Below are 13,084 nucleotides of genomic sequence, written 5' to 3'. Positions count from 1 at the left end.
TTGACAGGCTTTTAGCTCAGTTTTATTTTATTCCTCTGATAATTTCAATAAATTTTGATTTAAAATTATTAAAAAGTTTGAAGCTGCCATACCTTTGCTGAAGAAATCAAAAAATCAAAATGATGGGCAAATGTTATTGGGTTTCTTGTTGTTACAGGGAGGTAAGACCAGGATGTATTTACTTGTTGAGATACAGCGTGAAGTAGGCACTTCGAGCCACACCACCCAACAATCCACCAATTTGATCCCAGCCTAATCATGGGACAATTTACAATTACCAAATAACCCACCAACTAGTATATCTTTGGATTGTGGGAGGAAACCGGAGCACCCAGAGGAAACCCACATGGTCACAGGGAGCGGTGGGAAATGAACCCAGGTCACACGTATTGTAAAGTGTTGTGCTAACCGCTACACTACTGTGCTACTATTGAGTTTTTAGTACTGCACTGCTTCTGCAGAATTGCATCTATTTGATACCTATTCATGCTTACACCCTGGGAAAAAAATTCTTACTATCCACTGACTATTCTTCCTGTCTGTGCCTCTCATAATTTTATATATTTATTCAGGTTGCCCCTCGGCCTCCAAAAGCTTCAGAGAAAGTTTGTTCAAACTCTATAGCTAATAGTCTCTAATCCAGGCAATATCCTGATGAAGCTCTTCTGCTCCCTTTCCAGAGCCTCCACATCATTCCTGTAATGTTGCAACCAGAATTATACACAATGCTCCAAATGCGGTTAACCTAAGTTTTATACAGCTACAACATGACTTCTTGACTCTTATACTTAACATGTCGACTGATGAAGGCAGGTATAGTGTATACCTTCTTTAACAGCCCATCTAAGCGTACTGCCACTTTCAGGGAGCTATGAGTATTCTCTTCAAGATCCCTCTTACATTAATGCCCTCAAGGGTCCTGCCATATACTGTAAAAGCAAGGAACACTGAGGCTTTTTAAGGCACTGGTGAGGCCTCCCTAAGAGTATTGTAAGCAGTTTTGGGTCCCTTATCTAGAAAGGACATTGGAGAGGGTTCAGTGTAGCATCATGAGAATGATTCCAGGAATGAATAGAGTAGACATGGAGAGGATGTTTCCTATAGCGGGAGAGCCTAGGACCAGAGGGCATAGCCTCAGTATAGAAGGACATCCATCTGGAACAGAGATGAGGAGAAATTTCTATAGTCAGAGTGCAGTGAATCTGTGTGAGATTTGTTGCCACAGGTGGCTGTGAAGACCAGGTTATAGGGTGTATTATAGGTTGTTAGGTTCTTGATTAGTTAGGGCATGGAAGTTTATGGAGAAAATGTAGGAGAATGGGGTCGAAAGAGAATGGGCTGAATGGTTTAATTCTGCTCCTATGTCTCATGGACTCTTTGGAACCAATATGCATTCATCTTTTGGGTCAGCCTACCATAAAGGAGCTTGTCAAAAACTTTAGAAGCATCCATTACCATTCATTAAAGCTTAGTATATGTTCACTTGTTATCCAATTTAAATACAAATGTAAAAATGAATATTTAATATCTAGCACAGAGCAAATCAGGCTTTGCTAAATGATAAAAATATCACTTTAGCATTAATGAGCAGTTGGAAAATTAAACTTGGATTTCAACAAATAAAAGCAATTAAATTGGCAATATCTTACCTTGTTATTTTCTGTGATAAGCCCCTGATTTTTTAACTTTCTCAGAATATCTTTACGCCTGTAGTAGCTACTCAAATAAGGATCATGAAGGCTTTTGTAATTCAGTTTCAATAGGTGAAGATTGGGGTCTGTGAGGTTGAACTCACTAGATGGTTGATGAAGCTTAAACAATATAAGTTTTAAGAGTTAGACATGTAGAACAACTTATTTACTAATGTACAAAAGGATATGCAAAATATCTTGATTGAAGTGGATAAGGGGGTTTATGATGTCCGTGTTATAACCAGTTACAACTACAATTATAAGCATTGAATAGCTCTTTGAGTCATTGTATTCCTGTCAGTGGAACGTGAACAAGCTTAAATTAAGAATTTTTTTGAGACTTCCAGTAGCTTCAAATTATAAAGTTAGCAGAACTCTAAGCAGAAATTTAACAATCCAGAAGGTTAGCAGATACCTTTTTGGACTATTCAACAGTAGAACCATGGATTCCTGGCAAGAAAAAGCAAAAAGGCTTCCTCTATTGAAGGAAATCAATATGTGAGGGGCTCAATGAAAATAAAGACCAACCGAGAAACAATCCAATCGATGCTTTATTTAATGGAAGTCTTTGACTAAAGCAACATTTTGTTTGCATCGAGGACCAAAGATGATGAGAAATTTTGAAGGAATGAATCAAGATAGAAAATAAAACATCTTAAATTTGTATTTATTTTAATAATATACACAAAAAATATCTACTAAACTGAACATGAACAATCAGTTTGGATGAAGGATGATTGGTCTGAAACATTAAATGTTTCTCTCTCCAGATGCAGTGCCTAACTTGTGGAGTATGTCAAGCACTCTTGTCTTTATTCTTCAAAAAAAAGCCACCATCTACAGTACACTGAGTGTTTCCAAGGGTTAAACATATAACCCCATCTATTCAGCTCCAGGAATAGATGTTCAGATAATTTTCTACTGCTAGTTCCACCTCTCACACCAGTTGGTCTGAAGCCTGTAGGACAGAGATCTCATTTTTGAGCTGTTGATACAAATTGTATTCACAAATTATGAAGAATTTCATATTATTTTTGAATCCATTTCAGTATTACACTGGGAAGACTATTGTTTTGATTTGTGAAAATTTTAACTAACTTAAAAATTTCATAAGGATTGCAATTCTAGAAAAGAAATATTGCATGCCATTACTTTGTCATGGAATTGGGATAGAGTGCCATTTGGTCCACCATGTTTGCAGCAGTCAGTAAAATAACTCCTTTCACTGATTCCATCTCCCACCCGAGTTCTGTAAATTACTACATTTCAAGAGCTCATCAGGCACTTTTCAAATGTTGTGACTGTTTCTAAACCTCTCTGCCAAGGAATTAAGTTCAACAATGTCAGAGTGGTTACTTCATGAGAGGAAGCCATTTGGCTCATTGAGTACATTTGGCTCTGTTTAAGAATAATCTTACCAGTCCCACTTTGCAAATCCCTGCAAATTCATTCCTTCCGGATTGCCATTAATCTTACTTTTCAACATTATGCTTAAATCTGCCTGGTAGTGCATCTATCTTAATCAACAACTGCATGTTCACATTATTTAGATTCTTTTTCCAATCACCACAAAACCACAAGACATAGGAGCAGACAAACAGGAATTCTGCAGATGCTGGAAATTCAAGCAACACACATCAAAGTTGCTGGTGAACACAGCAGGCCAGGCAGCATCTGTAGGAAGAGGTGCAGTCGACGTTTCAGGCCGAGACCCTTCGTCAGGACTAAGTCCTGACGAAGGGTCTCAGCCTGAAACGTCGACTGCACCTCTTCCTACAGACATAGGAGCAGAATTGAGTCTGCTCTGCCATTCAATCATGGCTGACTTATTATCACTCTCAATCCCACTCTCCTGCCTTCTGCCCTTAACATCCTTATTAATTGAGAACATATCAAGTTCTTTTTTAAATATACACAATGTCTTGGCCTCCACAGCCGGATGTAGCAATGAATTCCACAGATTTACCACCGTCTGGTTAAAAGAATTCCTCCCTGTCTCTGTTTCAAAGGAAGGTCCTTGTATTCTGTGGCTGTGCTCTCTGATGCTAGACTTCCCAACTATTGGAAGCATCCTTTCCACATCCTCTCTATCTTGGCCGTTCAATAGCTGATAGATTTCAATGAGATCTCCCCCCCCCCAACTATTCTAAACTCCAGTGAGTACAGGCCCAGAGCCACCAAACACTCCTCACATGTTAAACCTTACATAGTCCTGGGGTCATTCTTGTGAACCTCCTTGAATCCTCTCTAATGGACATCCTTTTACAGCTAAGGGGCCTGAAACTGCTCACAATACCCCAAATGAGGTATGACCAATACATTATAAAGCTTCTGCATTATGTTCTTGTTTTTATATTCTAGTCCTCTTGAAATAAATGCTAACATTGCATTTGCCTTTTTTACTACCAACTTACCTGCAAGTTAATCTTTAGGGAATTCTACGTGAGGATTCACATGTCCATTTGCACCTCCAATGAATTTGCTCCTTGTTTAGAAAATAGTGTATACCTTATTCCTTCTACCAAAGTGCTTGACCATACACTACTCTATTCCATCTGCCACTTCTTTGCCCATTCTTCTAATCTGTCCAAGTCCTTATAAGGACACCGTGCTTCCTCAACACTACCTGCCCCTCTACCTATCTTTGTATCATCTGCAATACTGGCTATAAAACTATCAATTGTGTCATCCAAATCATTGACATAAATCATGAAAAGAAGCATTCCCAAAACCGATCCCTGCAAAACACCACTAGTCACCAGAAACTGCCCCCTTTATTTCTAATCTTTGTTTGCTGCCAGTCAGCCAATCTTCTGTCCACGCTGGTATTGTTCCTGTAATACCATGGGCTTATTCTACGTTCCTTCTACGTTCCCTGGATATTGACAACCAGTAGATGTCAACTATTTATCTTTATTATACCTGACAATCCCTTTCATGACTTTAAATAGCTTTGTCAGATCCCATCATATCCTTCTTGACTCCCAGGAGAACAACCTGACCACTAGTTTTTCCACATGATAAAAATTCTCATGCCTTGTTTAGACACGGTTTCCCTTAAACAAATCTACTGGCTTTCTCTAATCAATTCAATTTGTACAATAATTCTCTCTGATTATTATTATTTCAATATCCTCTCTGCCATGAGGTAAAAACTCATGACAGCCAGTCACAACCATGCACAAATAAAAAATTCAGCCCTGGTATTGCTTTCATAAAATAAAAATTTGAGAGCACTGTGCAGGTCAGACAGCACCCATTGAAGGAAAACAAAATTACATTAGAGTCAATCATCTTCCACATGTCAACATTATTGTGAATCTTATACCCACTCCAGTGTTATCAGATCCTTTTGAAGGTTTGACATCAACATGGTTTTTCGCTGTTATGCTCTATGCCTTGTCCAATAAAGGCAGGTCTTCTTAAAACCGTTATATGGTTTCAATCAAGTTGTCTTCTGTCTCTGCTTCATTAGGTATTCAATAACCTTCCATTCTTCAATACTTCATTGAATCGTACCGTTTATTCCCTTTCACTGCTTGCTCTTCTTAATGCATTGCCTCACCTCTCCAGATTAAATACCATTTACCCCAGACCAATCCAATGATGTCTTTCTGCAATCTACACTCATTATCCAAATATTCTCTTAACCTTAGGAGTAGGCCATTCAACATGACTTTAAAGGTTCAAAGGTTCATTTTATTGTCAAGTATGCATGTATCTTCTCCAGATAGCCACAGAATACAGAAAATCATATAAGTAGTTGAAGGAAAGACATCAATTCCCCCCGCACCAAAAAACAAAAACTTGCAAACTCCAAACACCCCCAACCCCTCCCTCGCAAAAAAACTAAGAGATCACCCAAACGCCCAAGCCACGAAGTCACAAAAAGAAAGAATAGGTGAGAGCATGAAAAAGAACAGAGAACTGAAAGAGGCCAATATGAACTGCAGTTAGTTTGAATAACAGTCCAATCCATAAATCTCAGAATTTTGATAACATCTCTGAGAGCATCAGGACCCAGCGGCCCCTCTGACGGCAGCAACTCGGACCAGAGCAACTCAAACTAGCAGCCCCTCCGACAGCAGAAACTCGAACCAGCAGCCCCTCCGACAGCAGCAACTCGAACCAGCAGCCCCTCCGACAGCAGCAACTCGAACCAGCAGCCCCTCCGACAGCAGCAACTCCAACCAGCGGCCCCTCCGACAGCAGCAACTCCAACCAGCGGCCCCTCCGACAGCAGCAACTCAAACCAGCAGCCCCTCCGACAGCAGCAAGTCAAACCAGCAGCCCCTCCGACAGCAGCAACTTGAACCGGCGGCCCCTCCGACAGCAGCAACTTGAACCAGCGGCCCCTCCGACAGCAGCAACTTGAACCGGCGGCCCCTCCGACAGCAGCAACTCGAACCAGCGGCCCCTCCGACAGCAGCAACTCGAACCAGCAGCCCCTCCGACAGCAGCAACTCAAACCAGCAGCCCCTCCGACAGCAGCAACTCAAACCAGCAGCCCCTCTGACAGCAGCAAGTCAAACCAGCAGCCCCTCCGACAGCAGCAACTTGAACCGGTGGCCCCTCCGACAGCAGCAACTCGAACCAGCAGCCCCTCCGACAGCAGCAACTCAAACCAGCAGCCCCTCCGACAGCAGCAACTCAAACCAGCAGCCCCTCTGACAGCAGCAAGTCAAACCAGCAGCCCCTCCGACAACAGCAACTCAAACCAGCAGCCCCTCTGACAGCAGCAACTTGAACCAGAGCAACTTGAACCGGCGGCCCCTCCGACGGCAGCAACTTGAACCGGCGGCCCCTCCGACAGCAGCAACTCGAACCAGCGGCCCCTCCGACGGCAGCAACTCGAACCAGCGGCCCTTCCGACGGCAGCAACTCGAACCAGCAGCCCCTCTGACAGCAGCAACTCAAACCAGCAGCCCCTCCGACAGCAGCAACTTGAACCGGCGGCCCCTCCGACAGCAGCAACTCGAACCAGCGGCCCCTCCGACAGCAGCAACTCGAACCAGCGGCCCTTCCGACGGCAGCAACTCAAACCAGCGGCCCCTCCGACGGCAGCAACTCGAACCGGCGGCCCTTCCGACGGCAGCAACTCGAACCGGCGGCCCCTCCGACGGCAGCAACTAGAACCAGCGGCCCCTCCGATGGCAGCAACTCGAACCAGAGCAACTTGAACCGGCGGCCCCTCCGACAGCAGCAACTCGAACCGGCGGCCCCTCCAACGGCAGCAACTCGAACCGGCGGCCCCTCCAACGGCAGCAACTCGAACCGGCGGCCCCTCCAATGGCAGCAACTCGAACCGGCGGCCCCTCCGATGGCAGCAACTCGAACCAGCGGCCCCTCCGACAGCAGGAATTTGAACCAGCGGCCCCTCCGACAGCAGCAACTCGAACCAGCGGCCCCTCCGACAGCAGGAATTTGAACCAGCGGCCCCTCCGACAGCAGCAACTCGAACCAGTGGCCCCTCCGACGGCAGGAATTTGAACCAGCGGCCCCTCCGACGGCAGGAATTTGAACCAGCGGCCCCTCCGACAGCAGCAACTCGAACCAGCAGCCCCTCTGACAGCAGGAATTTGAACCAGCAGCCCCTCCGATGGCAGCAACTCGAACCAGCGGCCCCTCCGACAGCAGCAACTCGAACCAGCGGCCCCTCCGACAGCAGCAACTCGAACCAGCGGCCCCTCCGACAGCAGCAACTCGAACCAGCGGCCCCTCCGACAGCAGCAACTCGAACCAGTGGCCCCTCCGACAGCAGCAACTCGAACCAGCGGCCCCTCTGACAGCAGCAACTCGAACCAGTGGCCCCTCCGACGGCAGCAACTCGAACCAGCAGCCCCTCCGACGGCAGCAACTCGAACCAGCGGCCCCTCCAATGGCATTGACTCAAACCAGCCGCATCTCCAAGGAAAGTGATACGAACCAAAAGCCTCTCTGAGGAAAGCAATATGTACCAGCCACCTTTCCAAGGAAAATAACTCAAACTAGCTGCCTCTTGAAAACTGCTCCCTTTCCTCTGCACTTGTTTCAATCTTCCTTGACAGTTTAATCAGCGAGAAATGTAGTCATCACTCGGTCGAACTAGAGACTGTAAGTCACAGGCTCCAACAAAATTAAAATAAAAAGAATAAGTAGAAGACGTAGCAAAGCTGAAATGACTGACTATCTGGAAGATGTCCCCTGAGGAATCATTGTTCCCTAGCACCATGTTGACCAGAACAACAGGCTGATCGTTTCCTTCAATACTCACTTTCCACTTTCTTATCCTTGATCCTCCTAATCCTATAAAGTAAATCTGATCTCTTCAAGAAAATATTGGTCTGACTTGGCTCCACTGCCTTCTGTAGGAAAGCAATCCTCAGGTTCACCATCCCATAGGTTAAAAACTATCTCAATATATCAATTGAAAATAACATGTTCTGTTTCCTGAGGCTGTGACACCTGGTTCTAGATTCCCTACCATCAGGATCATGCTCCCTGCATCTGGTATATCTACTCCTATATGGATTTTAAGGGTTTCTGTAAGATCCTCTCTCAGTCTTATGAACTCCAATCAATTTAGGCCCAATCAAAATAATCTCATATTAGTCCTTGCCATCCTAGGAATCATCTGGTTGAGTGGTGCCCCAGCAACAACCTTGCACCAACGAATGCAACGAAGACCAACGAATTGATTGTAGGCTTCAGAAAGGGTAAAACGAGGGGACACCCACCAGTCCTCATTGATAGGGTGAGCAATTTCAAGTTCCTGGGTGTTAACATCTCTGAGGATCTATCCTGGGCCCAACATATTGATGTAGTTCCAAAGAAGGCATGGCAATGGCTTTATTTCATTAGGAGTTTGAGGAGATTTTGTATGTCCCCAAAGACACTCGCAATTTCTACAGGTGGCTGCATCACGATCTGCTAATGGGGGAAGGGCACTGCACAAGATCGGAAAAAGCTGCAGAAAGTTGTAAGCAACACACATCAAAGTTGTTGGTGAACGCAGCAGGCCAGGCAGCATCTCTAGGAAGAGGTACAGTCGACGTTTCAGGCCAAGACCCTTCGTCAGGACTAACTGAAGGAAGAGTTAGTAAGAGATTTGAAAGTGGGAGGGGGAGGGGGAGATCCAAAATGATAGGAGAAGACAGGAGGGGGAGGGATGGAGCCAAGAGCTGGACAGGTGATTGGCAAAGGGGATATGAGAGGATCATGGGACAGGAGGCCGGGGGAGAAAGACTATGGGGGGAACCCAGAGGATGGGCAAGGGGTATAGTCAGAGGGACAGAGGGAGAAATGGGAGTGAGAGAAAGAATTTGTGTATAAAAATAAATAACGGATGGGGTACGAGGGGGAGGTGGGGCATTAGCAGAAGTTAGAGAAGTCAATGTTCATGCCATCAGGTTGGAGACTACCCAGACGGAATATAAGGTATTGTTCCTCCAACCTGAGTGTGGCTTCATCTTTACAGTAGAGGAGGCCGTGGATAGACATGTCAGAATGGGAATGGGACGTGGAATTAAAATGTGTGACCACTGGGAGATCCTGCTTTCTCTGGCGGACAGAGCGTAGGTGTTCAGCAAAGCGGTCTCCCAGTCTGCGTTGGGTCTCGCCAATATATAGAAGGCCATATCGGGAGCACTGGATGCAGTATATCACCCCAGCCGACTCACAGGTGAAGTGTCGCCTCACCTGGAAGGACTGTCTGGGGCCCTGAATGGTGGTAAGGGAGGAAGTGTAAGGGCATGTGTAGCACTTGTTCCGCTTACAAGGATAAGTGCCAGGAGGGAGATCAGTGGGGAGGGATGGGGGGGGACGAATGGACAAGGGAGTCGCGTAGGGAGCGATCCCTGCGGAAAGCGGGGGGGGGAGGGAAAGATGTGCTTAGTGGTGGGATCCCGTTGGAGGTGGCGGAAGTTACGGAGAATAATATGTTGGACCCAGAGGCTGGTGGGGTGGTAGGCGAGGACCAGGGGAACCCTATTCCTAGTGGGGTGGTGGGAGGATGGAGTGAGAGCAGATGTGCGTGAAATGGGGGAGATGCGTTTGAGAGCAGAGTTGATGGTGGAGGAAGGGAAGCCCTTTTCTTTGAAAAAGGAGGACATCTCCCTCGTCCTGGAATGAAAAGCCTCATCCTGAGAGCAGATGCGGCGGAGACAGAGGAATTGTGAGAAGGGGATGGCATTTTTGCAAGAGACAGGGTGAGAAGAGGAATAGTCCAGATAGCTGTGAGAGTCAGTAGGCTTATAGTAGACATCAGTGGATAAACTGTCTCCAGAGATAGAGACAGAAAGATCTAGAAAGGGGAGGGAGGTGTTGGAAATGGACCAGATAAACTTGAGGGCAGGGTGAAAGTTGGAGGCAAAGTTAATAAAGTTAACGAGCTCAGCATGCGTGCAGGAAGCAGCGCCGATGCAGTCATCGATGTAGCGAAGGAAAAGTGGGGGACAGATACCAGAATAGGTACAGAACATAGATTGTTCCACAAAGCCAACAAAAAGGCAGGCATAGCTGGGACCCATACGGGTGCCCATAGCTACACCTTTAGTTTGGAGGAAGTGGGAGTAGCCAAAGAAGAAATTATTAAGAGTAAGGATTAATTCCGCTAGCCGGAGCAGAGTGGTGTTAGAGGGGAACTGATTAGGTCTGGAATCCAAAAAGAAGCGTAGAGCTTTGAGACCTTCCTGATGGGGAATGGAAGTATACAGGGACTGGACATCCATGGTGAAAATAAAGCGGTGGGGGCCAGGGAACTTAAAATCATCGAAAAGTTTAAGAGCTTGAGAAGTGTCATGAACATAGGTAGGAAGGGATTGAACAAGGGGGGATAAAACCGTGTCGAGGTATGCAGAAACGAGTTCGGTGGGGCAGGAGCAAGCTGAGACAATAGGTCTGCCAGGACAGGCAGGTTTGTGGATCTTCGGTAGGAGGTAGAAACGGGAAGTGCGGGGTGTGGGAACTATAAGGTTGGTAGCAGTGGATGGGAGATCCCCTGAGCGGATTGTAAGCTCAGCCAGCTTCATCATGGGCACTAGCCTCCTCAGTATCCAGAACACCTTCAAAAGCTGATGCCTCAAAAAGGCAGCCTCCATCATTAAGGACCCCTATCACCCAGGACATACCCTCTTTTCATTGCTACCATCAGGGAGGAGGTACAGGAGCCTGAAAGCACACACACAACAATTCAGGAACAGCTTTTTCTCCTCTGCCATCAGTTTCTACTTATTTAACTTTTTAAAATATAAATACTCTTATTGTAATTTATAATTATTATTATTTATTGCATTGTACTGCTGCTGCATAGCAACAAATTTCACAACATATGCCAATAATATTAAATCTGATTCTGATTCTGAAGGAGGAGAAGATGGCGGCGTGACGCAGCTTGCAGCGGCCACTCCAGTGAATGATATCTGTTATCTGTCAAGTAGCATGCCGTGCACAATCTTGATTTGATGGAGACAGACGTGAGAGCACGGAGGAACATCTGGTGAAACTTCTGAAATGCCTGCTTCACTGCCGCTGCTACTGTGTGATCCAGAATCTCCGGAGGGGAAGGCCCCGAGTCCTCGGCTTTGCTCGTTGCTCGGCAGTCGGGGCGCGGTCAAAGCGCTCGGCAGAGATGGTGCTCGGTGCTGGGTGTCGGAGGGCTGGTCGGAGGCTCGAAGTTTTCCAACAGACTCAGAGTCAGCTGCAGTTGGGTGCTTCCAATGGTGCTGCATCGACAAGTTTGCGCTGCTTGGAGGTTCATGGAAGGGAGAGTTTCTCCCTTCTACCGTCTGCGTGAGATGATAGGGCGATCAGGACTTGAGACTTTTTTTTTACTGTGCCCATGGTCTGCTCTTTATCAAATTACGGTATTACTTTGCACTGTTGTAACTATAAGTTATAATTATGTGGCTTTGCCAGTTTTAGTCTTGGTTTGTCCTGTGTTTAAAAACATAGAAACATAGAAAATAGGTACAGGAGTAGGCCATTCGGCCCTTTGAGCCTGCACCGCCATTCAGTACAATCATGGCTGATCATCCAACTCAGAACCCTGTACCTGCCTTCTCTTCATACCCCCTGATCCCTTCAGCCACAAGGGTCATATCTAACTCCCTCTTAAATATAGCCAATGAACTGGCCTCAACTGTTTCCTGTGGCAGAGAATTCCACAGGTTCACCACTCTGTGTGAAGAGGTTTTTCCTCATCTTGGTCCTAAGAGGCTTCTCCTTCATCCTTAAACTGTGACCCCTCATTCTGGACTTCCCCAACATCGGGAACAATCTTCCTGCATCTAGCCTGTCCAATCCCTTTAGAATTTTATATGTTTCAATTAGATCCCCCCTCAATCTTCTAAATTCCAGAGAGTATAAGCCTAGTCGATCGAGTCTTTCATCATATGAAAGTCCTGCCATCCCAGGAATGAATCTGGTGAACCTTCTTTGTACTCCCTCTACGGCAAGAATGTCTTTCCTCAGATTAGGGGACCAAAACTGCACACAATACTCCAGGTGTGGTCTCACCAAGGCCTTGTACAACTGCAGTAGTACCTCCCTGCTCCTGTACTCGAATCCTCTTGCTATGAATGCCAGCATACCATTCGCCTTTTTCATTGCCTTCTGTACCTGAATGCCCACTTTCAATGACTGGTGTACAATGACACCCAGGTCTCGTTGCACCTCCCCTTTTCCTAATCGGCCACCATTCAGATAATAATCTGTTTTCCTGTTTTGCCACTAAAGTGGATAACCTCACATTTATCCACATTAAATGGCATCTGCCCATGAATTTGCCCACTCACCTAACCTATCCAAGTCACCCTGCATCCTCTTAGCATCCTCCTCACAGCTAACACTGCCGCCCAGCTTCGTGTCATCCGCAAACTTGGAGATGCTGCATTTAATTCCCTCGTCTAAGTCATTAATATATATTGTTACCAACTGGGGTCCCAGCACTGAGCCTTGCGGTACCCCACTAGTCACTGCCTGCCATTCTGAAAAGGTCCCGTTTATTCCCACTCTTTGCTTCCTGTCTGCCAACCAATTCTCTATCCACATTAATACCATACCCCCAATACCGTGTGCTTTAAGTTTGCGCATTAATCTCCTGTGTGGGACCTTTCAAAAGCCCTTTGAAAATCCAAATATACCACATCCACTGGTTCTCCCCTATCCGCTCTACTAGTTACAACCTCAAAAAATTCTATGAGATTCGTTAGACATGATTTTCCTTTCACAAATCCATGCTGACTTTGTCCAATGATTTCACCGCTTTCCAAATGTGCTGTTATCACATCCATGATAACTGACTCTAGCATTTTCCCCACCACCGATGTCAGGCTAACCGGTCTATAATTCCCTGGTTTCTCTCTCCCTCCTTTTTTAAAAAGCGGGGTTACATTAGCCACCCTCCAATCCTCAGG

At 46.0% G+C, this 13,084-nt stretch overlaps 1 protein-coding gene across 6 annotated transcripts in view; it reads right to left on the bottom strand.

Annotated features, from left to right (window-relative positions):
• The window catches only part of LOC134352985 (microtubule-associated protein futsch-like), a 111,625-nt gene that overhangs the window by 65,096 nt on the left and 33,445 nt on the right, over positions 1-13,084 (bottom strand). For all 6 annotated transcript variants that reach the window (XR_010019526.1, XM_063060715.1, XM_063060712.1 and 3 more), the window contains one exon: positions 1,650-1,811. Coding sequence is in view for 5 of the 6 variants with exons in the window: in XM_063060715.1 (XP_062916785.1) it covers positions 1,650-1,811 (162 nt within the window). In the remaining variant the exon portion in view is untranslated. The remainder of the gene's footprint in view (positions 1-1,649; positions 1,812-13,084) is intronic.

The sequence above is a fragment of the Mobula hypostoma genome, chromosome 10 (assembly GCF_963921235.1).
Source record: "Mobula hypostoma chromosome 10, sMobHyp1.1, whole genome shotgun sequence".
Taxonomy (NCBI): Eukaryota; Metazoa; Chordata; class Chondrichthyes; order Myliobatiformes; family Myliobatidae; genus Mobula; species Mobula hypostoma.
This window is presented reverse-complemented; position numbering and strand designations above follow the sequence as displayed.